We start from the raw sequence: 26,828 nt of genomic DNA, 5'->3' as shown, positions 1-26,828 counted from the left end.
ACAGGATTTCAATCAAGTCGGGACTTTGACGAGGCCACGCAAAAACCTTCATTTTGTTTTCGTTTTTTTTTTTTTTTCCAGCCACTCGGAAGTAAACTTGCTGATGTGTTTTGGATCGTTATCCTGCTGCAGAACCCGAGGCCGCTTCATCTTGAGGTCACGAACTGATGGCCAAACATCCTCCTTCAGGATTTTCTGGTCAAGAGCAGAATTTATGGTTCCATCAATTCAGTTCAATCACAGGAAGTCATCCAGGTCCTGAAAAAGCAAAGCAGCCCCCAGACCGTCATACTACCACCACTATGTTTGCCTGTTGGCATGATGTTCTGTTTTTGAAAGCTGTGTGTAACGAGACAGACGCACAGCTTTCAAAAAATGTCATCTTTTGTCTCGTCAGTCCATAAAATGGATATAAATGTAGACTTCTCATTCCTCAGTAAGCCTCACTAATATTAGTCGCGCGCTACAGTGGATAAAACGCATATACCTGTGAATATTGATGTATTATGTGTCTATATGTTGCTTCAGCATTTAGGTTCAAATATTTGTTGCGTAATGCGTCATAATAGCGCCACATAGATACTTCATGCTACTCATTAGCCCCCACTTTGTCGTTGGTTTAAATACGCAACGTGTAATTGTCGTTGTTTTACCTTTCGTTTGACAGTAAACCTCAACTGAGAGTGGTTAATGACTTCTTGAAATCGATATGTAATGAACGTACTCTTCGAGGAAAGCAAATCCTGCTCTGCTTTTTGCATTCTTCCCTTTCTTTTGTGTCCACTTCAAAATGAAAAGTTTACCACCTGTAGACTCTGTCGAATTTATTACACACACAATAACAATGAGCATCTCCCACAAGGAATTCCTTATCCTCAGATCTGAGTCACTGCAGCACTATGACAAAAAAAAAAGCCTCATAGCTGATATAAACTTGTACTGCATAACAGATGGCCGCTTCCATACTGCGTGTCGTTTCCTGCCTTTTCTTCACGACAGTAAAAGCACTCTACTTGACAGTAGTTTCATCTGTCTCACCGTGTCCGAGAGCATCATCATTATCATCAGTTCAAAACAAACAAGCCTTGATGAGTGAGGCTTGATGAGTGGTACCTTTGCAGGATTTACTCGCTCGGCACAGTGAGAGTCAGCATTTCTCCTGCCGATGAAGCCGTGCCTTTCCCCTCTCATTTCGGTGTAGGCTGCAACGATGCCAAGGGAGGAGACAGGAGATGGCTTGTTTACAGTATATGCCGCTGCGGCCGTCCTTGCGCTGCTGAGCGAGGAATGTTGTGAATGAGTGAGGCGGCAGGGCAGCTGAGTGAGACTAACAAGTGGTTGCCATGCAGCCGCAGCGTGTGCGTTGCTATAGGGAGGGATAGCGATAGAGAAAGAGAATGATAATGAGCAGGAGGCAGCACGAGGATGAGCAGCAGCATCCCTTGAGAAGAGACGCATCCCGGCATCCCCTCCTCAGAGCTCCTCTCTTGCCGTCTTCCTTTTTAGATGTTTTTGTTTGTTTGTTTTGGTGAGACACGAGCCTGCAACATGCTAATAGTGGACGCTTTCATGGATGTATTTGCGCAGCGTCTGGGAGGGTGGACCTCTGCAGAAGATGCGCTATCAACAGGTCTGTGAATGGCACCATCATGACGGTAAGACGCCTGCTTTTCCACCTCGAGACGTTCACCTGCAAGTGCAGTCTCTCTCTCTCTCGCTTTCTCACTCGCTCGCCATGCATACCTGAATGCTACTAATCACCCGACTTTCCTCTCCTGTGTCTCTCAGTGCATTCCACCATCTATCCCATCGTCTTGAGCCACCTGCTGCTGCTGCTGCTGCTTTACAAAAAGATTGTGGCCAAAATAATGACGGAGGCAGACTTGCATTTGCAAATGTGTGCATTCTCTGTTTCATGCCGAATGGAATTATCACCGTCTGGCAGACATATGCTCCTATGCAACAGGTCGAAAGCCATTCTGTTTCCTGAAACTAACGTACAGCGCACAACGGCATGCCTTAATCCAATGTATTGAACATTTTCATTCTTATAGCTTCGCATGTGTTTAATATTTGACGATGAGCACTGCGACACACTTGGATTCTAACTCAGCCCGAAGCTTTGTGGTCCTGCTTTAGGATACGATGTCCTCCTATTGCTGACTTCACGTACGCCCGCCCCACCTTGGATGTTTGCTTTATCTTCATCTCTGCCACATTGTGCCAAAATGGAGAGATCCAAGTTTATTTCTTAGCATAAGAGAAAGAAGCTATTTATAGATTCCTTCACCCTTCATGAGTCACGGTTAGTTCTTGAGTGCATTGCAAATAATCGTAATTTACCGTTTCGCCTCGCTATATCTTGATTTCTTATTGGCTATTCTATCTGCGCAAAGGTCCCGAACTGAAGCCATCGCATGATTTCTGTCTAGGTAACATGCAACCAGTGACCCAGTCCGAGGAGAGATGAGGCACCTAGATGTTGATTTACAATGTGCAGCGTCCACTACAACCACTCCCTGGCTGCCATGAGCGGAAACGACATGACGGCGCACTCTCTCACTCTGGAACAGAAGACGGCGTTCGCCTTCGTGGGGATGCTACTAGTGTTCCTAGGACTGCTGATTGTGAGGTGTTTCAGGATCCTGCTGGACCCCTACAGCAGCATGCCGTCCTCCAACTGGGCAGATGGCATCGAGGGGCTGGAGAAAGGGACGTTTGAGTATGCTCTGACTTAACACAGGGGAACAGACATCCGTAGATGTCCTCTCCTCACGAACCTTGATTACTTTGGGCTTTCATATGCATTCAGTCGATCGCCGAGGGAACACACGCGCACACACGCACACACACACACAGGTCACTGTTGCTTACCTGACTAGTTGCAAAGGCACATTTCAATCAAGTGTAACTGGGGAATTTTGTGAATAGTCAAAGTTGGACACTTTCCATGGGAATCTAATAAGCAGTGAGTAGAAGTTAATTTCTGGGTTAACATTTTACTGCAAAATGCACGCATGACACAGAGTGCAAGTTAGAAATTGAGCGTTGGTTGTTTTAACCAACATGATGTTCTTTTTTTTTTTTTACTTAGAGTACATTCTCAACAAACCAACAATTTGGCAAACTTTACATTCTGTCTGTTCATTCCCATCGAACGTTTCCAGGATTTTGGCCCCGTTGAAACATGTCTCTGATGGCCCAAACAGGGGACTGAAGCTCCAGTACGTACGTTGCTCATCGTCAGCAGCATTGACTGCTTTCTACTGCGTCTGCGTGTTGTTGTGGGAGTGAGCGCGAGGCAAACGCTGCGTCATATTCTCATTCGGCTCATCAAATGGCACGGAAATGGCCGAAGCTCCCTTTAACCCTCGCCTGAAGGCCGCGTCATTCGGCAGACGGATGGACGCGCGAGTATTATTGCGATGTAGACTCAGGGACAAGTTTCCTAAAGTGAACTCTGAATGGCAAAAGGGATTACACATCTGCACGGCAGAGTCCTCCTGCACAAGAAGGCGTGCGATTGGATACAGGGTAATGATGTGAAATTGGCGCGGAGTGCGCGGGCCGTTCAAATCCAATCTCTCGGTGAATCAAAGACATGCTCCTGCTGCTGTCGCGTACAAATCTGTTCGGGAAGTCATCTGAGGGACGACAAAGCCATTTGTATTACGGTGTTACTGTTTCTTAATGATGCAAAACCATCATTCAGAGTTTGTACTGCTGCTGTTGCCGCTGAATGATGGCTTACTGTTTGTTGCCAAAGTCTGAGCGAAGGAAACACGTTTACTCTCCATTTCATCAGGCCGGAATGACAAATGATGAAGAATGTCTGTCAAGAATCCTGTCCAAAGGATGGCTGATGGAGCCGATGGAGCAAAATAAGGATTACGAACGAGAAAGGACTCTCTCTCTCTCTCTCGTTCTCTCTATCCTTTAGTGCTGCCAGACTCTCACTACCTGTCTGCACAGGAGAAGGTCACATTGGAAATGGACATTCATTAGCACTGTGGAGGAAGTCGTTGCCTTTCTCTCAATCACCCTCACTTCACCCTCGAGACAACAGAAGACTGGACAGTCACGTTGCAAACTGGGCAAGGTTTTGAGCTTTTCCTTTGCAAACCGCTCCAGTTTTCCCCCGTAGTGCTTTGAATCTGCCTTACTGCGACCTTTGATGGGTTTATGTGCCTTCATCAAGAAACATTACAGCTCGTGTATGTTGTGTTGTGTGGGCGTGCGTGACATATCACGATTGACACATATGCGGACCTGTTGCCTGCGCGGCTGGCGGTACAGCTTTCTTGATGGCGTTTGACTCGATGATGTTAAATAAAGTGCGAATTTGAAGGCCTTTTGTGAGGAATTTCAGTGTAAGCAGCGGTGTCATACTCATTTTTGTTGCGGGCCAATCGTAGTCACGGTTTCCCTCAGACGGGACCTCACCTTAATACTAAAAGTACACAATTACAGTGTATATAGTGGTTATAAAAAGTCGACAAACCCCTGTTGACAGGCTAGGCTGGCGACCAAGATAATCACCAAAACAATTTTTCATTATTGTGACCAGTACAATTAAATAAAAAAATTAATACATCTTAAAAGCAAACTACTACAATAATGTGTTTGCACAAGTGTGCACACCCTCTTATAAGTGGGGGTGGGGCTGTGTTCAGAATGAACTTTCCAAAAATGCTAAATGGGAGTGAGCGCACACACACCTGCCACCATTTAAAGTGCTTTTGAGTCACTCCGAACACTTTTCCAATGTTCGAGTAGGCTTTTCCTGACATTTTTTGCTTTCTGGCAACTGATTGAAGGTTTGACTAGTATTTGGAACTCTTCATACAGTAATACCCCACCTTGACTTGGGCTCCAGTTCCAGCTGAAGGAAGAGAGCCCCAAAGCAGGATGCTGCCACCACCATGTTCCACTGTAGATGTGCTGGTTTTTCTTTTAGGTGCTGAACAGTGTTGTGTTTGCAGCAAACAGCCAAAAACGTCAACCTTGCTTTCATCTGACATAATACATTTCCCCACGTGTGTTTACAACATTTAAAGTGTCTTGTTTTCTTTGTACGATTTTTGGCACCCTAACCCCATACTTACGAAGCACACGGGAGATTGTTGTCACATGCACAAAAGAGCCAGTACTTGCCAGAAATCCCTACATTCCCTTCAATGTTGTTGTCAGCCTCTTGCGAGCCTCCCTGACCACTTTTCTTCTCATCTTTTCATCAATTTTGGAGGGATGTGCCATATTTTCTCCACTGGATGATGACTGTCTTCACTAATAATATAATATAATAATATAGTTAATGCCAAGGAAAACAATTGTACCCTTCTCCTGACTGATCCCTACAAACAATGTTCAACCACAGTATCAGTTATTTTTTTTCAGAAAATAAATATATATTCAATTGAGTTGAACGGGATACGGTCACATTAATGATGGAAAATGCTTAGAAATGATTTATCTTGGTCTCATTTGGTTGTATATATTTTTTTCATATCACAAAAACCTGGCATGTGAACAGAGGAGTTTCGACTTTTTATATCTACGGTATGTACTATTAACAAGAAATGTTATTTTAAATCAGAAGTAAACTGAGACAAAGCCAAGGCAAAGTTTGTAGAAATGTGAGGGAAATGGTGTAAATAAACAAATAATGTCGCTGAAAATCAGCGTAACTTTCCCAAGCATCCATGGCCACCGCTGAAGAAATGCAAACGATGAAATATGTGACGTAAATGATGACACAAACAAGAGGAGAAGAAGTGGCCTCTGTCTGTAAATCCAAGCAGACCATAAAGAATGAAGATGACCGTGTCGGTGCCAAACAACACATCCCGAGACATCAATGGGAAATGAATGGCGTTTGGATGCATTTCAGAAATATGAGGCTGACGGATCCAAACATGATCCATGGCGTCTCATTACAAAAACACCTTTCACTAAAAACCCGTCAAACAACCTCAAGTGCCAAATTGGGGTGACGAGGGATTGTGTCATGCTTTATGGCTTTTAAGAAAATTGCACTGTCATAGGTCTAAAATGTGTCTGTCTGTCTATCCATCCATCCATCCATCCATCTATCCATCCATCATTGGCACAATAATATTTGAGGCAATCTTTTTCTTCTGGGCCAGAAAGTGACATTTTTATTGCCTTGCACAATGTCCCTGTCTCACCTTGGCCACGTAAACAGTTTTTTTTTTTTTTTTTTTTTTCAATTTTATTTTATTTAGGCAAGCAGCAATATATATTGTCACATCTTGCTGTTGGGGACATCCTTGAGCTATCCTTCAGAGTCGAACTTTTAGCTCACATTGATGCTAAAAAAATGGACTCAGCAAAGGCATCTCTCATGTAGCGTATAACATAGAGTAAGGTGTAAGAGTAACACTCTCAAAGTGTGCAAGCTATGGCATTGTAGATCAGACACAAGTTTAGTATACTGTGCATAGTGTATATTGAAGCTAACATTTACTTTTTTTTTTGACACAGTTTCTATCATTTTTATTCTAACACTTTTTTTTGATTAAAAAGGAAAACCAAATACTGTTCTGCTTTGATACTGTATAGGATGGGCAGTGATTATGTGACATTATGTTTGCTCCCTTTATTTCAACAGCAAAACCTCATTGGCATGTAACGGATGCCAATGTAATTTCATAATCTACAATAGCGGCAAATTTGTGAGGGGGGGTTTATACTGAGTCTATAATTTGCAGAATTTCCTTTTCGTTCATCATCAATATATATATATATATATATATATATATATATATACACACACACAGTGAAAAACCACATATTTGTGGTTTGGCATTCGTCGCTGGTCTTTAGTAGAAATTTTTAAAAGAAAAAGTATTGCTTTGGGGCCATCCAGTGGCATCTTGGTACCAAGGAATCAATTATAAGTGAGTTGAGGAGCTTCGTTTCGACAAATGTAGTCTTTTGCCGCCATCTTGTGGTATCTATAAGCAATTACAATTATGAACCCTTTTCGGGGTTCCATCATTACTAGTGGATTTTCGCGATTCATGGCATTTTCCTTCCCCCCCGCGAATAACATGGTTCATGTGCAGTATATGTATTGCCACTATTCTGACACACTGGATTCTGGCATATACATATAATTACAGAGCCCAGCACAATGTATAAACAACAGACATGAATCCAAGTGCTGAGGAGTTGTGAGCCTGCCTGAAGATCGAGCAAATGTTTTACAGCATTTTACCGTTACAATCTGCAACTTGAGACTAAATCCTTTTCGTGACCAAAATTGTCATGGCTGTGAGTATTATCACGATATACATGAAGGATTCAACTATTGTCTGCAGGGTAATTATCTTAGATCATTTCAAATCGACAGTGCTATAACAAAATAAAAAACATCTTATTTCTCTGTTTTTGTTGTTGTTGCAGCCTGAATGAGAGAAGCCAAAACACAACCAATCTCAAAGACGCTAAATACAGTTGCAATGATAATTACTTGTGAAATTTGAAATGATAATACTCATGGTCTGAAATTTGATCAAGGTTTATTGGAAAAGCAAAAAAAAAAAAAAGAAACCATTTCATCCTTATTCTTGACCCATTTTTTGAGGTTAGACAGGTGAGTCGAACTCAACTGTAATCACAGCAGACCTCAGTGTTCACTGAACACTTGTTACAAAGTGTAAGAACAAGTAGTAAGACAAATAATGAACCTTAGCTTTTACTGATTATAAATCATAAATTTTATCACCTGTGGTCTTCGGACTGCTCGGGCCTTTTGTGTTGCGATAAGATCACAAGATGCAAAGGCTTTTTGATTTCAATACCACAACTTTTCAAATAGCCCTAAACTGCTATATACAGTCGAATTCAAATCAGCTATCGTTGAGAACCAGCAATTCTAAAAACACCACTGTGGACATTCCTCATGTAAATTTTGCACTTTTGTAAAATATTATAACTTGTCTAGACCGAAGGCTAGATGATCGTAGCAGCTTTTAGCTAGGCAAAAAGGACACTTTTTTGTGTTGTTTTAAAGATTGTTGATTTTTTGGGGGGTCTTCTACAGTAAAATAAGTCATTTTTGCTGACACAAGGATTCCTTCTGTTTAGATTTGACTGCTGCACATTGTCAGAATGGACGAAACAGCTAACGGAATAGAGAGCGAGGTGAGCAACACGTTTCTTTCCCGACTCCGAACCAACACAGGCAAGCAACGTGTAGATAGACAACACAACAATACTCAGATGTAGGTGTTCTTTATCCTCTGCAAAGAACGACTAATATTACTGTGCAAGTTGGCCGAGGTGCACGCTTCAGCAGGAGTAGCACAATGTACATTGAATTGAAGCAAAATGTGAGGGAAAACTGATGAATTCTTCACATTCTATAAATAAAAATAATGTTAAAAATAAAATACACTATCATACAATGTTATTTTTCTCATTAAAAACATTTCGCATACTTGAGCGGCTGGAATGGATGAATTTGCATTTCTATTCATTTCACTGGGGAGAAATGATTTGAGATATTTGTGTTTGGAGTTACAAGTGTGGTAGTGGGCGTGGTAACTTTTACGTACCGTATTCATATTACGTAAGGAATTTGTTTTTTTTATATATTCTCCGCAATGTACAATTGGTACTTGTCCACATGGCAGTGAGAAGAGCCACCTTTGAAAAAAACCGCTCTCCTGAGCGCTTTCAGCAATATCATGACGATTTCCTGCCTGCGCTGTGGTAGCCCGAACAATTTGGAGTGCTCGCACTAAATGGGCTATACCGTTATTTGAGGTGAGCTCCAGACTGCAAATTAAGTCAGACAAAAGAAGTCTAGCGGTGCCGCCAGTTTGAAGGATGTTTATGTCCAGACGGAAGGACCAGGTAAGCCCAACAAAGGTGGCTCCAGTGTGGAGCACTTTTTTGTTCCCCAATCTGTGTTAATGGCTCCACCAGTCAAAGTTATGTGCTTCCTTCTGACTGAGCTTGAAACAAAGATAAGAATTGAAATCCAGGATTCCACTGAGGAATTTTTTTTTTCTCTTCGGCATGACTCATTCAGTACAATTCCTGAAGAAAACTTTTCCAACCACTGTGTTCTGACCGTGATAAGCGGTGTGCCAGGGATTGCTTCCGTTCCATCTGTACATAAAACACAGGCTGGACTACTACTACTCAGCATTGCAAAGCAGCCCCAAGGTCAGATTACGAGTCATTAGTGTACCTTTCACTGGTGCATAAATCATAGAGTGTGTCAGTAATAAGGAAGTTGACCTGTTAAAAAGTATTTTAAAGGCAGTTCAGGAATCATGTGGCTGTAGAGAACTAACTGCCTTGGGCATGTTCCTGTGATTCAAGGTCTCACATGAACTCATTTTATGGCCATTTCTTCACTTCAAGTCAATGCAGCCAATTTCCCTTCAAAGACAAATAGCATTCATTTTGCCAAGTGTAGAAATTGAACAGACTCGCTGTTAAAAGTGACATTTTAACTTCTTTCAGACCGCTATGCTGCAGATCTGTATAAAAGTATTCATCATCATTAGTCTTCCGTGCTCTCTGCTGATTAGTCGTGCGCTTCCTCGATGGGAACTTCCTTGTGGAAATGTTTCGGGGATTCATCCAAAACACATTCTGGTCAAAGGAAATACCCGTAGCGCCATAAAGTGCCGCCGTGGAACAACATGTGCTGTTACCTGCACTTCAGACAATAATATTAGTAATCAATTCTCCAGAGCTCAGGCAACGAGCGCCGTTATCTTTCATTTGGCGTTTATGACTTAGTTAATCGTTAAGCAATGCCTTTGTGATGGAGCAAGGACATATTTGACACCTGCCGTTTGGTTTTCTGAGGGTTGATCCTGAGAGTTAGCCAATAGCCGAAATGGCTGGCTTATGACCCTGGGATGTGGAGTATAAAGGTGAGACATCCGAGATGCATTGAGTCTGTACACAAGGAGAAGCTCTGAGAAGAAGTTGGACTCCAGAGTAATATAGCGTGTGTCGATAAACCACTTGCTGCGGCGCTCGGCTCTTCAAAAACATTCTTGGATGCCTGAAGACGTCGAAACACACGCAGGTGTTTTACCCTTGACTTTTTAATCCCGAGAAGCTCCTTCAGCGTTCCTGATGGAGAAGGTCAAGTCTCACGGCGGGGAGCACGTGAACCCCGCTTACGATTCCATCCTGGACGGGCCGCCGGTCTACGCGAACGACGGCGATCACCGGACGGTCCGGCCCTCGGTGGTCAGCGCCTTCGGTCACGACACTTTGGACCGCGTGCCCAACATCGACTTTTACCGTAATGCCGGCAGCATGAGCGGGCATCGGGCCGTGCGGCCGTCGCTGCAGGAGCTACACAATGTCTTTCAGAAGGTGAGGGATCGACGTGATCGGTTCTGTTCCCTTGCAAATATCCGCAATACACCTTTTCTCATTTACTGTGGAATTGATGCAGCCAACCTCCACAGGTAGCAAAACTACTAACACTCTGATAAAAAAAAAAAAAAAAAAGAGCCCCTTGTAAAAGTAGAAGTACTGATTCAACTCCTTTACTTATTTAAAGGTACAAATATACATGCTGCGAAATGTGAAAAGTACAGAAGTAACTCAGCTGCACACAAAATAGTTTTCCTCTTTTATCAATTTGCATAATGCTTGTACAATAAATAAATAAATGTCTTCCTTTCCAGACTTGCTTTGCAAACTTTGTGAACTGACGAACAGAAAAAAAAGGAAAACAAACCCAAAGCTAAATTAGCAAATGGTAACAACTGAAAAAAACCCAAACACCTTTCCTGCATATCGCTGGCGTTGGGCAGAATGCTCACATCTCCAAAACCATCACAAAAATGTCATTAACATTGCATCGTCAAAGAAAGCAAGCCATTTTCAACACTTCAGAAATTTTTTTTTTTTTAAATAACAGCACCACGTTGGAAGTGACCAATAAAAAAAATGTTGCACGCCGGAATCTGATAGTTTTTAAGCTAGTACAATAATAATAGAAAACACAACGTATTCTCCACAAATCATTCCTGCAGGCAACAATATCAAACAATTCTCTGAGATGAGATGTCTCGGAATGTTTTGCCTTTGTCATGAATTCTCCCTGGGACACATTTTTCCCCGTCACTGCTATCGTAGTTGTTGTTTTCTTCTGGCATGTACATAAACGACCCCAACATATCAACCAGTCAGCATCTCAACCACGTTGAAGTCCAAGATCAAAACAAGTAACAAAGCTATTTTGATCAAGGGCTACAATAGACAACATCTCTTTTTAAATGTATGAAATTAAAGGTGGAAACTTCCGTCCACTGAAGTTTACTGATGTATAAAGCTGCTTTCACTGTCCACAATTCACCTACGAGCTCAAAAGAAATGAAAAACGAGGCTCTGTAAGTTGCTCCTTCATCGAAGTATTTGACACACGCAAGACTTCTACTGCTTCTTTTATTCGACCTTTATCCCGCTTTCGATTGCAATAGAGATGGGGATGTAGATCATTTAAGTTTTATAGGCTGGCCTAGATTGTTAGCCTTTCTCGACTTGCTTTAAATATTTCCCTATGCTGTCACATTTCTAAAATGTAAAGAGTGCAAACATGGACGGAAAATAGCACAAACAGTTCTCGGAATGATCCATGGCCTGGACACATAGTTTGGGATACTTTGAAATAAAAATGGCAGGCACAGTACGACAATTCACTACAATGAAGAGGACACCGGCACAACGACAAGGGCAAAATCAAATGCATCGGCGATGTCAGGCTACGCAAGATGCTTGGGACTCATTTAAGGCGCTAGATTTATCTTCATAGACCACTTAGAAGGACTTTTGCGTTTTTCTCTTGAGTTCTCAAGGGCAGACAAACAGATTGACATTCTATGTATCAATCTTCATCCCCATCGCAACGTGCACGTTCGACCTCGAAGTCAACCGCATAAAGGTAAAAATGCCGCTTCTCTGGTTTCTCCGCTGGAAAATGCCTTTCCCGCAGAACGGAGCCATCTCGGTGCCAGACACCTTGGAGGACGACTGCGAGGGGAGCGACGGCACCCCCTCCGACGACGTGGAGTCTGCCGTTCCCCTCGACGGCGGCAAAGGAGCCGTGAAGTTTGGCTGGATTCGGGGGGTCCTGGTAAGTTCTGCCGGGCCTTGACAGGCTCCCATCGTTTTGGACAAGCAGTCGACGGAAAACCCTTATGAGCGTTTATTCGGTAGCCGACTAGTGTGCTGGATTGGCATCTTCTGGAATGCTCTTTAACAGTAAGACAATTCAGCGCACTAGTAGAACGACTAGAGTGCACTATTTGTATGACTAGGGAGCACTAGTGGAACAACAAAGGTGCACTCCTAGTATAACATGGGCACACTAGTAGACCAACTACGGCGCACTGGTGACTGTCTTACTAGTGATGTTATTTTCCACTACTGCTTCCAATCCTGTATGACATTTATGTGCACTAGTTTAACGACTAGGGAAACAACTGTCTTACTTGTGGTATTTTTTTCCATTACAGCCTCCACTATTGTATGACATTTCTGCACACTAGTAGAATGACAAGGGTGCAATAGTTAAACGAGTAGGGTGCAGTTTTACAATTGTGTCTTACTAGTGATGTTTTTCCCCGATTGTATTACAATCCTGCACACTAGTAAAACTACTATTGCTCACTATTAGAATGAGTCGGGTGCACTGGTAGAGCTCCCGTCTTACTAGTGACGTTTCTTCTACCACTGTATTGACCAGGGTATACTAGTACAGTGATTCTCAACCAGTGTGCCGGGGCACATTAGTGTGCCGTAAGCGCTCTTCAAGTGTGCATTGGGAAATTATAAAATTTGACATAATTGGTCCAAAAATGGCGGCACGGTGGACGACTGGTTAGCACATCCGCCGGGGTTCAATTTGTCAATTGTAAAATATGTGCCTTGGCTCCATAAAGGTTGGAAATCACTAGTGCACTAGTAGAACGATTAGGGCACACTAGTCGAGCGACAGTCATACTAGTTCCATTTTTCCACTACTGACTTCTATTACTGCATGACATTTCTGCCCACTAGCAGAACGACGAGAGTTTAGACTTTAGAGTTGTTGTTTTTTCGAGTATTTCTGCCGTCTTCCAATCGTACTGCAGATGAAGGCGCTCGCTCACTCGGGACATTTGTCCCCCACAGGTGAGATGCATGCTGAACATTTGGGGCGTCATGTTGTTCATCCGCCTGTCCTGGGTGTTCGGACAGGCCGGCTGGGGTGAGTCACTTTTGTCAGCCGCCGATTTGAACTTGGCGCTCTTGATTTGGTTGTTGGCTTTCATGCTATCGGTCCGATTTGGAGGTACACAAAAAACACAAATTTATTGCGGCAGTCAGTGTTGTTTACAGTTGCAATGTTTAGTTATTGGGCCCCTTACGCTCCAAGTGAGATAAGTCACAGTTCCTAGCAGTCTCGAATGTAGCATGAATTACATTTGAAAACTGAGACTACTGAGAATTGGCAAACATCTTTTGAATGGGACAACACTGAAGAATTGCACTTTGCCACAATGTTAAGTTGTGTTTCCTGTCCGCTCCGAAAACCTCAACGCACAGCCATTAATGCCTAAATCGCTGGCAACCAAAGTGAGTACACCCCGAAGTGAAACTATCCAAATTGGGCCCAATTAGCCATTTTTCCTCCCCTTCGTCCCGCGAAAAGATATAACAACAAACTTTTAAAAATGTGAATTGTCTGCTCACTTTTGTGGGGGCAGTGTGCATTTCCCTTGCTCAAGAACTTATTGATCAGCCCTGTTTTGAAAAGAAATGGCCAGGCTCTAACCTGCAGCCTCAGCCTCTTTTGAGACTGTGTGCAAAGGTTTGATTTGACAAACAAAGCGTTGAATGACTGACCGCGAATATATGATTGCTGAAGATGAGTCCATTTGAAAAGTATTGATTTGTGCACATTCCAGGTTTGGGAATAGCGGTTATTGCTCTGAGCTGTGTGGTGACAACGATTACCGGCCTTTCCATGTCAGCCATTTGCACTAATGGTGTGGTCAGGGGAGGTAAGACAAAACACCCCTTAAGACACCAATTAATAAGCTGCATGAAGATGAATGATCTTCTACGTGTGTGTCATTTTTAGGAGGGGCCTACTACCTGATATCTCGCAGCTTGGGACCAGAGTTCGGCGGGTCCATCGGCCTGATTTTTGCCTTTGCCAACGCCGTGGCTGTAGCCATGTACGTGGTCGGATTTGCAGAGACCGTTGTGGATTTACTCAAGGTGCGCAATGTTCAAATGAGCTGATGCTCAGTGCATCAATGTTTGATGAGCCATTGGAAAAGGAACTATCGCGCTGTAGTGTTTCTTTGCTGTTTTGACGCTCAGGCCAAAGCGCCGTTTAACTCATTCACTGCCAGTCATTTTCAAAGCCCAGTCTCCCATTTTGCCAACATTCGACACGGAATATTTGGTTCTTTGACAATGTATAGTCAAAAGTAAAAGAAAGAGTAGACTTTTCATTCACCAGGAAAAAAAAGTTAGATTCTAGTCTTTTTCATTCTTTAGTTATCAGCAGTAGAATACTGTTCGGTTTCACCAAAACACGGTTTCTGACCCAAAAAGCGGAGAAAACTAGCTTTTACTAATATTTTTTTTCTTTTGTGACATCTCCGTTTGGCAAAATAATTATTGCCGACTCACCGCATGGCTCAGGTTGAACATCAGTGGCTTTTTTTTACGTAAAAAACTTTCACTCCATGAAATCGTCATCTTTTCTCACCATCTACAGGGATCTATTAGTCATACACGGGTTTACAAAGCTGAATTTCACATACAGACTAAGCGAGACCCTCTTCCATGCCTACACATTGAAAAACGTACTTGACGAATATATGCGTCGCTGGCAGTAAACGGTTAGATTCCATTGGACGAATATAAACGTCCAGGGCAGCGAATGTGGCTGCCGTAGCTCATACCGTACGTGACGTTGTTTTCTCGCTTCAGGAATACGATGTACTCATGGTGGATCCATTAAACGACATTAGAATCGTTGGAGTCATCACAGTGGTGCTGCTGTTGGGCATATCAGTCGCTGGAATGGAATGGGAGGCCAAGGTTAGCGTCACGTTGAGTGTTTTGTTTGAAAACCCTCAAGCATATCGTGGGAATGCTTATGCTTTTTAATGCAATGAATTCAACCAAATCCCGCTGCCACCCGCAGGCCCAGATAGTTCTACTCATCATCCTGTTGGCGGCTATTGTCAATGTAATTGTGGGCACCTTCATTTCTCCGACCGCTGACAAGAAATCCAAAGGAGTTTTTAATTATGACGGTAAGAAAACGACTCACCAAACATAAGCATTTCAAATTGTAAGAGCATACAATACAATACAATATCTCAAATAATCTTTCCTCATTAAAAGGAATGAAAATGCCATTAATCCGTTCCAGCCCTTCTCCCCAAAAACTATATTTTGTGCTTATGGCTTTAAATGAGGAAAATAGCACTTTATAAAATTGTACTTTATAAAAACATAAAGTAATAACGTGATTGAATAGAAGGTAAAGAATTGAACAGTCTGCGCGTCATCATTTATTGCTGTTGGATGTGCCTGCCTTGACTACCAAGACGCAGTTTAATACAGTCACGCAGCAACAAACAAAAAAGAATACTTCTTCTAATATTACTGTAAGTGACTCAGTAAGGTGCTAAAATATTAGTATTTTATTTCATTGATTTGTTTTGAAGACGACATAGAATATGAGTAAGGTGCTATAATGTTAGTTTCGTTTTTGTTTTTTTTGCAGAGAATCTAGAATATGAGCCTGTGAACGTGTTTCCACCATTTGCGTTCAAATATCCGTTGCTTAAAGGGTCCTAAAAGCGTAGCCAGCGATTGTAATTGTTTGCATGTCAATGGCGTTATCCATTGAATGTTAGCATTAAGCTAGCTGAGCCACTTGTATATTAAGGCACCACTGTATTTTTTCTGACAGTACATTTGATGCCATTTTCTCTGTATTTGTCTTCGCAGCGAATATATTTTTAGAGAACTTTCCGCCGGATTTCAGGAAAGGGGAGTCATTCTTTTCAGTGTTTTCCATTTTTTTCCCCGCTGCGACCGGGATCTTGGCTGGAGCCAACATTTCCGGCGACTTGCGGGTAACTTTTTCCTGCGCAAACAAAGTGACATTTCCCAGCACTCTGTCCTCTTCTTCACAGAAGCATTTTACTGTACTGTCGTCGTGGCGACTACCAATGGGAAATTGGCCAACAAAGGTTTTTTTTTTTTTCTATTTTCCAGGATGCTCAGGCGGCCATTCCTAAAGGCACCTTACTGGCTATTCTGATCACTGCTATCACCTACCTGGGTGTGGCCCTGTGTGTCTGTAAGTACAACATTATATAAAAAACGTGTATAGTTTACTCCTCGAATCTATTTTCTGGAGGCAGTTCAAACTTCAGTTTGCTTACAATTGAATTCCCCCCCCGCCCCCCGCCCCCCATTCTTTGTCTTTGGTCAGCTGCCAGCGTTGTGCGTGACGCGACAGGAAACACAACTGACCTCATCACTCCTGGAGAGCCGTGCGGAGGATTCACCGTGGCGGCCTGTGAGCTCGGCTACAATTTTTCTTCCTGCGCGGTGGAACAATGCAAATTTGGCGCGATGAACAACTTCCAGGTAAAGGCATGATATAAACGTGTTAGCCTCACCTGCAGCATGAGGGTTCCAATGAAGTGCTTTTTTCAATTTTTTTTTTTTTACCGATGTGTGCTACAGGTGATGACTCTGGTGTCAGCTTTTGGTCCTCTGGTCATAGCTGGAACTTTTTCAGCCACACTCTCGTCTGCCCTGGCTTCTCTTGTCAGTGCTCCCAAAGTCTTCCAGGTCAGTCATCCCCAAACATTTCAAAGATACGGAACTAAAGTGGCGACTTGAGATACGAGTGACCCAGCTTCCGAATTTTTCGCGTTCCGAGCCGTCGTCGGGCCGATTTTTTGAATTGAGATACTGAACGAGCGCTGTTTGGTGGCAGTGAACGTCACAACAAGCAGCAATTTGGCAGATGGTGGACGATTCTTCAAAAAAAGAGGCTTCAAGCTGTTTGATGTCCCTCCCAGTTGAAGCTTATTGTACAACTAAACATAAAATCCAAGATAACTCCACAAAGTTTCTTTAAAACAAGCAAATATCTTTGCCTTTTTGTCCACTCGCTGAATTCTAACACATAATGGACAACGTTATTGACGGGCTTACGAAGTGGCGGCGTCGTACGCTGACGGTGAGCTCAGCTCAGCTCAGTTCGCAACAAGCAGCAGTCGTGAGCAATTCTTCCGAGAAGAGGCTTCGAGGTGATTAATGCCACTCCCAGACAAGTTTGTCAAAATAAACATCAAACAAAGAGAATGACATGCTGTGTGTTTTAAACAACCGCTTAGTATCGTGACGTTGGTTTAGCTTAATGCTAACAAACAATGCAAAACGCCATAGAAAGGCTAACAAATTGCGCTTGTGTTGCGATGTTATGTCCCTTTAAACAATGGCTATTTGAATACAAAGGGTGCAGCAACACATGTAGACAGACAGACTGTATCATACTACCTACCGGTGGCTGAGTCGCACACAGCAGAAGGAGGCTCAATGAATTAATCACGATGCACTAACTGTCCAATTATTTACATTCTATTTAATGACGTCATTATGCTTGTCATCCTTCCATTCATTCTCTGTACCACTTCTCTTCACTAGGGTCGCAGTGACCCTGTCTTTATGAAAATAACGTGTTTTTGGGGGGCGGAAGGAAGCAATTCGACTTCTATCTCAAGGCACCACTGTATACACCTTGACAGACTTGACCAAATAGGTCCTTTCCGGATTCAGTTCAAGTACATGATTGGCCGTGACTTGTGCCTCAGGCGCTGTGCAAAGACAACATCTACAAGGCCCTGCACTTCTTTGCAAAAGGACACGGCAAGAACGACGAGCCCATCCGGGGCTACATCCTCACCTTCTTGATTTCCGTGGCCTTCATTCTCGTCGGTCTGTTCGATTGTCACCAAGTTTATCTTGTGATGCGGTTCTTATTCAAACGAAACATGTAGTCGTTTCGACGTTTTTGATATTGCAGGGATTGTTTTATGAATGTTGTTCCAATAAGTATATCTCCTTGTCTGCGTAGGGAATCTCAATACCATCGCGCCCATCATTTCAAACTTCTTCTTGGCGTCCTACGCACTTATCAATTTCTCCTGCTTCCATGCATCCTACGCAAAGTCTCCAGGTGAGTACCTGAAGAGTTTTAAAACCATACACGCGCACGCACCTGAAGGCGCTCGAAATCGACAAAAAAAGTATTAACAGAAATGTAAAACACAATTTGTGTGGTTAGAATTCTTCATTTGGATTTCGAGTACCCGAGAAGCGGTGCCCATATTTTTCATTCGGAGAGTCTCACGCCGCAAAAGGTGTACGCGGCTTCATAACATTCTGTGATCGATTGTGTTTGATCTGTCTCTATACGGCGCTGGCGTAAATAGATGGGCAAAGATGCATTATTTGTCGTCAAGAAATGCACATTTTCGGAGCGACTGAGTGAACGTAGAAAACCTAACTTCCCGTGGAACACCTGATTAAAGGAAAATATGTCTTGGCGAAGAGAACAATGCTTGGGATTGAGTGGGAATGTTACGTAGTGGTTGTAGTTTGCAGTTGTACAGAAAGGGAATTGTACCAGGCGAATTGTTTGAAACAGCTCTTGCTGCAGGCGATTGTATCTGACCTAACGGCTAAGCTTGCCCTGTCCTGCCCGACCAGGTTGGCGACCAGCCTACCGCTACTACAACATGTGGTTGTCCCTGCTGGGTGCTCTTCTGTGCTGTGCTGTCATGTTCGTCATCAACTGGTGGGCCGCGCTGCTCACTTACGCCATTGAAATCCTCCTTTACATTTATGTCACTGTCAAGAAGCCGGGTGAGCTGTGTGTGTGTGTGTGTGTGTCATGGCCTTGTTTTGCCCTTTGACCTCCGGGATGCTGGCGCTCAACCGTTACGCTCTTCCCCAGACGTGAACTGGGGCTCGTCCACTCAAGCGGTGACGTTCGTCAGTGCGGTCAGCAATGCTCTGTCGCTAACCGGAGTAGAAGATCACGTCAAGAACTTCAGGTAGAGGGTCTGCACTCGAAACACGCAGCTCAACTCGTGCACGCTAGAATGCGGCCGTCAAGCTGGCTATCGAGGAATCGAATAAATGCTCAAACAGCTTTGCTAGTTTATGCACCCTGTGAGTGCTCAGTGTTCCATTCACCGCAAGAATGTTGTTGTTCCATGAGACGTGGACAGTATGTGTGCAGCGCAATGTTGAGCTGCGCATTTCCAAGCCGTTTCGCAACCACGGGGTCGTTTCCAATCTGTCCTGTTGCGCTGCACTCGCATTGCCATGACACATGTCCAAGGAATGGGAGCAAACAAATCAAATGGGTTCACTTTAACTACACAGCGTAAATCCAGCACTGAATAGCAACATGTTGTCATGATTTGAAATAGAAGAGGGTTTTGACGCACGCTCCTTTTGTTCAGGCCTCAGATCTTGGCATTGACAGGGGCCGCTCGGACCAGGCCGGCTCTGCTGGATCTGGCTCACTCGTTTTCGAAGAACTACGGATTCTGCCTCACCTGTGAAGTGTTTACGGTAAAGTCAGATTGTCAGATCTCATTGTTGTAAAGTAGCACGATTTGTGTCGCTCGCCAAAGGAAATTGATGTCCACATTCGTCCCTACAGGGTCCAAGAGTGGAAGCCCTTCCAGAGATTAACACTGGCACGGAGAAGAACCAGCAATGGCTGAAGAAGAACAAACGTAAAGCATTTTACACCGCCGTAGCCTATGACAAATTCAGGGAAGGAGTTGAAACGCTGCTGCAGGTATGTATGATAATGTGACACGCACACACACACACACACACACAGAAAAATCTATTTTGTTAATGTATAACTGGAGAATGAAGCAAACACACATCGCAGAAGTTGTTTTTTACTGACCATTGTTGAGTATCTATTGCTATGCGCTGAAGGATCTGGCGAGATGCGCAGAGAGTTAATGAGAAGCAGGAAAACAATCTTATGGCTTCCACTATCACACCTCAGATAAGACCTCGCCTCGTTTCGTCGTCAGGATTTGGGACTTCAAACAGCGAGGCAGCTCCAAGGCGGTCATTGATTAACACCGTCGCGGCTGAGGGCCCCCACACGCGGGTTGTGCACATTCATCTGCTCTCAACTCGCGGCAGTAAAACAGCGGCACAACTTTGCGTTGGGAAACTTTTGTTCTCGTGTACGACCACAAACAGGCCACCGGAATCCATCCGTTTTTCACCCGAAATAATGATACTCTTATGAGTATTGAACAAACTTCATTATATGTGTTGCCCATTCAAAATGTTCACATTTTTCAAGTGTGGATGTCCGCTCTCACTTAAAGCGAGTTGAGATATTCACCCCGAAAAACTGACAATGAATAAAATATCATAACATAACTTTGAGCTACAGTTTGGAGGTTGAACAATTTATAATTAACCCACAAACGTTTCAGAAAACGTCATTGGGAAAGTCAAAGTCACAATATGTAAATGAGCTCTCCGGGTGGCTACTTTATAATTGCGTTGTCATGTTTGGTCCACAAATGGAAAGAAATTGAGTGAACAGGCAGTCAACGTGCAGGTGCGCACTCTGCCACTGAGCCAACGCGGCTTTATTTTTTTTCCCACCGCGTGAGCGACTGTCCCGACGTTCGCAGGCGTCCGGTCTTGGCCGCATGAAGCCCAACACGCTGATGATCGGCTTCAAAAGAAACTGGAGGACGTCAGGTTCCGAAGCAGTCCAGAGTTACGTGGGAGTGCTGCAGTGAGTCAACACCGTGAATCCTCGCAAATAAACTAAGCGCAAATGTTACTTGCATGAAACTGGTCCTTTTTTTGTTTTTGTTTTTTTTCTCTGACAGTGATGCCTTTGACTTTGAATATGGAACGGTGATTTTGAGGATGAACCAGGGACTCGACGTTTCACATATTGTTGAGGCAGAAGGTCTGCATGGAATTCACATATATCTTCATTTATATCATTTGTAAATGATCTATTTAGCGATTTACTGGGTTTCGGGTTGGGGTTAACTAAGATACCCATCGATCAAGCTATCTGTCATTATTGTCAGCCTTCAAAACAGCTTTCCCGTTCTATTCTTTGTGTGAATGTGTCAATGTTTTCTGCAGAGGAGATGCTCAAATCGGCAAAAGAGCAACAGGCGCTGGAGAGCGATTTCATGTCCAATGGAGGCAAAGCCAAAGGATTGTTCCGAAAGTCCAGAAAATCCTCTCAGCAAGTGCTCACCACCCGAGGTAAGCGTTAACGCGCGCTCTATTTGTAAAGGCGGCATCGAGATAAATCCTTTCAATCTACCGTCTTGAACGTCAAGAGCATTTGCCAAAGCGATGTCTTTCCGCCCTTTTTTGGAAACTTCTCCAGAGTGCCATGAGGATATAAATCAAGTCAAAGATTTGTCTCGGGAAGTAACCCAATATTAAGGCTTCTTTTGTTCCAGCATCTCCAAGCACGCACGCGCAAAGCTGCAGCTTGCCAAGATGACAAGCAGTGGTGGGAAGTATACCAAGTACCAACACTGTGCTTAAGTCGATTTTTCAGGTATCTCTACTTTACATGAGTATGTATTTTTAGGACAACTTTTTAGTTTTACTCGCTACATTTGGAAATAGATATCTGTACTTTCTACTCCAAAATAGGCTTGTGTTTTTTTTTCAACCTACGCGGCTGATGGCACAAAAACGACGGGAATAAAAGTGTGGCAAAGTCAACCGCTGTTGATTGATTGACATTCAAAACTGAAATAATCCGGAAAAAAAAACAAAAAACATTTGAGGTACAAGTGTATTTTTTTCCAGTTGTTATCGTTAGCTAAATTGGCATTTTTGTTACACAGTTTGAACGTTAGCAAAGCAATGTGAATGGGAAGTTTTGATAGCATTAAAAGTCAACATAATGCTACCAAGCTCAAACAAAATCATGAAGCATGGAATGTGATTTTTTTTATTTTTTTTTTTTTTACTATGTACACTAGAGTTAATAAGAGTGGGAACTGTTTTGTGTGCAGAGAAGTTTCAGTAAAAATTCTTTTTTACTTTTGTACTTAAGTACATTGATCGACTGACGACAGGAGTCGGCGAAATCCATTTCATTTCATTTTCATTTCGCAGGAGACATTCAACCTTTATGACTGTCACTAACGCTTCAGTGCAATAGTGGTCTCAGGCCAAACGTCTGTCAATTCTATCAATATTTCATGAAAGATGATACATACAGTAACATTTCTTGATCCTCCTATCATGCAGATGCACTGGCATCTGAGGTAAAAACGGACTGCCCCGTGTAGGTCACATTTGGAACTAAACCTTGATTGAGACCAATATCGACCTGAAAGATATCGAATCATTTCTGCACGTGACTTAAAAAGGACAAATGAAAGTCGGTGCTTTTTTGTGTTGACTTAAGTACAGGTGTTGAATCAGTACTTTGACTCGTGTCTTTTTACCTAAACAAAACAATCTTATGCCGGCTCTGATGACAAATGTCTCGTTTGCATCTAATTGGAATCCTGCGTCCGTGGAACACATTAGACCTAAAGGACGTGTCTTCTTGCTGATGCACTCATTTCCTCCATTTTCCCTCTGCGCAGTCACCCAGCGATTTAGAACGCTTGCTCTCGTCCAATTCTCATGCTTGCAATGCTTTGTTTTGTTTTTGTCTGCCACTCAGTGTCGGTGTGCGGCCCCCCGCCGCCACAGGTTGCTAAGAAGAATGAGAAGCTGGTGCAGGCCAGTGCTCAGTTTAAGACCAAACAGCCCAAAGGAACACTTGACGTGTGGTGGCTCTTTGACGATGGAGGTGGGTGACGCTTGTACCGTGTGTTCCTAGAGTTTAATAAAGAACTATACAGAATGTTTGCAGCAAGCATTTGTGTGTGTGTGTGTGTGTGTGTGTGGCAGGTCTCACTCTGCTGCTCCCCTACATCCTCACCACCCGGAAGAAGTGGAAAGACTGCAAAATGAGGATCTTCATTGCAGGGCTGCCCGGACGTAGCGAGCTGTATAAACAAGAGTGAGAGGAATCCGCTCATTGTTTCACCATCAATTGTAGCCTAACGAGCGTGGCGCTGATTAACTGTCGCTGTGGTGTGCCAACGGGCAAAGGCATGACATTAGAAATGTTCCTGGGCGGTGAATAAACATACATTTAACAGTTACCGTAATTTCTTGTGTATAATGCGCACCCCCAAAGTTGCCTTCAAAATTCTGGAAAACTCTTCTACCTATGTATAATGCATTTTTACAATGCATGATTTTGCTTCTACCAATATGATCAAAACATGGTTATCTGTATTTTGTTAGTTTTTATCAAAGAATTATTCTGAAGTTAAGCACTTTATTTGAACACGTAATACTTTTTTTAATTTGCACTTATTTTGCAATTCACAGTCCCACTTTTATTTATTAAATTAGAAAACACACAGTTGTGCTCATATGTTTGATTACCCAGGCAGAATTTGTAAGATGTGTACAATTCTTTAAAGAAAACATGAAGGACCAGGCGAAACACATTTAATTTTGTTTTAATGGGATTCAAATTAAACTGTCAAGCATTTCAGAAAAGCATTATCATTAAACAAAACATAACCGTAAAGAAATTAATGATGGTTGTTGTTCAGTCATCAGTCAGATTAAAAAAAACAACAACAACAACAATATTTCACAAATTCTGCCAGGGTATGTAAACTTATGAGCACAACTGCACATATATGCAGTCATACGTACCCCTGTCATATTGGAATGAAAGCGTAGGCTACACCTTTTTTATAACCTCTAGGTGCCGGTGACCTATATTAGAATGAAAGTGTAGACCTTTCTCATAACCTCTAGGTGGCGGTGGCATTTTGGAATGAAAGTCTACAGCTTTTTCATAACCTCTAGATTGCGGCATACATTTATAAAATGTGAACGTTTTTTCCATTTCCCACTATACCTATGTATAATGCGCACTATTGACTTTTGGCAATTTTTGGGGGGGAGGAAATGTGCACTATACATGAGAAATTACGGTAATCGCTGTGGCTTTTCTGTGTTGTAGGATGACATCGCTGCTGCAGAAGTTCCGAATTAAATGCACCGACATCGTAGTCATCGACGACATCCACGTCAAGCCCCGTAACGACAGGTACGCGTCGGAATCGCTCCAACGTCCGCCCTTGATGACTCACTCACTTATTTGTATGCCCTCAGCTTGAAGACGTTTGAGGACATGATTGAACCTTTCCGCCTGCACGAGAGGACCAAAGAAAGTGCGCAGGTTGAAGCCACGCGCAAAACACAGCCATGGAAGATTACGGATGACGAGCTGGATGAATTTGAGGAGAAGGTATTGATCACACGTTACAAGCGATCACATCATTTTGAACTAGCCTGGATTGAAGAATGTGCCGTGTGAACCATGGTTTTAGATTTAAAACACTGACTAACTGGGTAGACGACAGCATTGTACTCGCTTTCACTAAACTTAAAACTGTACATACAATCCAGACACTACATATTGTGTGATTAATAATGAAATGTCACAAATGAAATAACTAAGCAAAATTAATTTAGGAAATTAAAAACAAAATTGACTGAAATATTATTTACATTTTTAATCTTGTACCACCCATAAAATTGACTTAGCTCTCAGTACCACCATCATGATCAACATTAAAATACAGTAGCTAGTAGGCCTCAGTGGTCATCAAAAATAAGACAAAGGTTTCATTCCTATAAAGCATATTTAATATTACTCTAGGCCACTATTGTATTTTGCAAATTTGAACATTAAAATTGCGCTAAAATATAGGAAACTTAAAAAAAAAAAAAAAAAACCTGTACCCAAATAATGATTTAATTAAAGTGTTTTCCACATCAAATTTAAATAAAAGTTGCACTTTAATAAATGTTTAAAGATAAAATGAAAATGTATTGCACTTAAAAGTTAAATACAACTGAACTGTTTTTGGGCGGGGATTATTTTGCATACCACCAGAGGGAGCCCACACTTTGACAATCACTGCACAGTACTGATGTATAGACAAACCTCAATTCCAATGAAGTTGAGACATTGTGTGAAATGTAAATGAAAAACAGAATACAATGCTATGCATATAATTATGTGGATTATGAGACAGATTTGTGTAAATGATTTCAGACTTCAATCACTCTTCTCTATCAAATATAACAGAAAAAACGCAAAACTATGCAAACTGAGGCGCTGCCCTTTCTGGAAGATTGCCATTGAGACTTTATCCCAAACAGCAAGATTACTATCAGTCACTAATGAGCAAAACCGCTTCTGCTTTCCAGACTAACCTGCAAATTCGACTGAATGAGTTGCTTCAGGAGAACTCCAAATCGGCCAACCTGATTGTGGTGTAAGTAGAACCGTGTTAGCGCCATAACCACTAACCTCGACGTTCAAAAGTCTTGAGTGCGATTCTCTTGACGCCCGTGCAGGAGCATGCCCATCGCACGAAAGGAAACCATCTCTGACTTCCTCTACGTGGCCTGGTTAGACGCCCTGACCAAGGACCTCCCACCCATCGTCCTCATCAGAGGCAACCACAAAAGTGTGCTCACCTTCTACTCGTGAGAGCCTCGCGCACTCAATCTGCGTGACGCCTGCTTGAAAGAAAAGCTCACACCGTGACAATAAGACATGTCGAAAAAACCCTTCCGGACCCTTTGAGACGTGCGACAAAACCATGTGGCAACACTCATCTCATCTGACTCTTTCGGGGCTCACAATGTCAATAACGCACACTTATGGATTGTTTTAAATGCATAAGATGCATCCATCATACATCTTTTACAACCACACTCAAATCCTCTGAACTAAATTGTACACACAGGTACGGCACACCCGGCCGGGACCTGTTAGCTGCGAACAAATGTAAATAGTAGGAGACTAAACTCGTCAATCAATATTTTTGAGGGGATATTAAACAACTTGTTATCAATGATTTAAGAGCATGACACTTATAGGCATTGACTTTGGGTAATAATACATAACCTTATTTTGTTCTAAAATATAAAGTGTAAAATACTATCTTACTATCTCCATATTTTATTTCAGTTTAGATCAGTGGATCAGTTTAGATGCATTTGAAGTTTTGTTCAGATAACCATTGTTTCATAATCATTTTGAATGTCTGCAATGTGATGTCTTTTCTATTTAAGTATACTCTGTGTATGTAAAAATCATTCAAAGATAAAATAAAATACATTTTATGTTATTTTTTGTATGACAGGTGGCTACTGTTTGCTACGGGATATAGTGAATTGAATATTAACAATATGAAGATAGTGAAGAGTAATAGTGGGATAATTTAGAACACGGTATTATTTCATCATTTTAAGAGGTTCTCATGTATTTATTAACATCGTAATATGATCAAAGGACTCAAGGATCCCGATGTGAAAACAAATGCAGTGTTTTGACCATTAGGAAGGAATTTGTACTACACATAAGAGGCAATAAATAAAGAGCAAGTCCAGTTTGGTTTCAAATCATCACGTGGGCACTTTATGCCACAACACACTGAATAGTAGAACAATTGCAGATTATTAAACACATCGAATTGAATACGTTTACACGCGCCTCTCACCCAAAGATAGCTGCTGATGATGAGCGGGACGGAAAAATAGATGGATTGATTGAACGTTGCGTCATGCCAGAACAGGAAGTACGCAGC

General features: G+C 42.5%; 2 protein-coding genes across 4 annotated transcripts; both read left to right on the top strand.

Annotated features, from left to right (window-relative positions):
• Positions 1–1,140: 1,140 nt before the first annotated feature.
• On the top strand, positions 1,141–4,347 carry ctxn2 (cortexin 2). 3 transcript variants are annotated; one of them, XM_061751655.1, is made up of 2 exons: positions 1,141–1,655; positions 2,433–4,347. In XM_061751655.1, the coding sequence occupies exon 2, from the start codon at positions 2,493–2,495 to the stop codon at positions 2,736–2,738; it is 246 nt and encodes an 81-aa protein (XP_061607639.1). In that variant the 5' UTR covers positions 1,141–1,655; positions 2,433–2,492; the 3' UTR covers positions 2,739–4,347. The 3 variants fall into 3 exon arrangements, 2 of the variants coding, with proteins under 2 accessions (XP_061607639.1, XP_061607629.1); XM_061751645.1 differs by having other exon boundaries at positions 1,141–2,305; XR_009785151.1 differs by having other exon boundaries at positions 1,530–1,655; positions 1,789–2,495.
• Positions 4,348–9,925: 5,578 nt separating this feature from the next.
• Positions 9,926–26,369, top strand: slc12a1 (solute carrier family 12 member 1). Its single transcript, XM_061751597.1, has 26 exons — positions 9,926–10,374; positions 12,002–12,142; positions 13,183–13,258; positions 13,959–14,054; positions 14,135–14,274; positions 14,998–15,108; positions 15,215–15,326; positions 16,030–16,157; positions 16,300–16,384; positions 16,520–16,677; positions 16,777–16,884; positions 17,913–18,036; positions 18,176–18,277; positions 18,811–18,966; positions 19,058–19,157; positions 19,572–19,683; positions 19,775–19,915; positions 20,787–20,893; positions 20,991–21,073; positions 21,259–21,384; positions 22,817–22,945; positions 23,047–23,158; positions 24,185–24,271; positions 24,337–24,472; positions 25,441–25,508; positions 25,591–26,369. Exons 1-26 carry the CDS (start codon positions 10,129–10,131, stop codon positions 25,724–25,726), a joined length of 3,120 nt encoding a protein of 1,039 aa, XP_061607581.1. The 5' UTR covers positions 9,926–10,128; the 3' UTR covers positions 25,727–26,369.
• The last annotated feature ends 459 nt before the right edge of the window (positions 26,370–26,828 follow it).

The sequence above is a fragment of the Phyllopteryx taeniolatus genome, chromosome 2 (genome assembly GCF_024500385.1).
Source record: "Phyllopteryx taeniolatus isolate TA_2022b chromosome 2, UOR_Ptae_1.2, whole genome shotgun sequence".
Lineage (NCBI taxonomy): Eukaryota > Metazoa > Chordata > Actinopteri > Syngnathiformes > Syngnathidae > Phyllopteryx > Phyllopteryx taeniolatus.
This window is presented reverse-complemented; position numbering and strand designations above follow the sequence as displayed.

Coding starts and splice junctions, on each gene's coding strand:
- ctxn2 (XM_061751655.1), top strand. CDS start 2,493: ATGTGCAGCGTCCACTACAACCACTCCCTGGCTGCCATGAGCGGAAAC.
- slc12a1 (XM_061751597.1), top strand. CDS start 10,129: ATGGAGAAGGTCAAGTCTCACGGCGGGGAGCACGTGAACCCCGCTTAC. Junction 15,109..15,214: donor GAATGGAATGGGAGGCCAAG/GTTAGCGTCACG, acceptor TGCCACCCGCAG/GCCCAGATAGTTCTACTCAT. Junction 21,385..22,816: donor GCAAGTGCTCACCACCCGAG/GTAAGCGTTAAC, acceptor TCTGCCACTCAG/TGTCGGTGTGCGGCCCCCCG.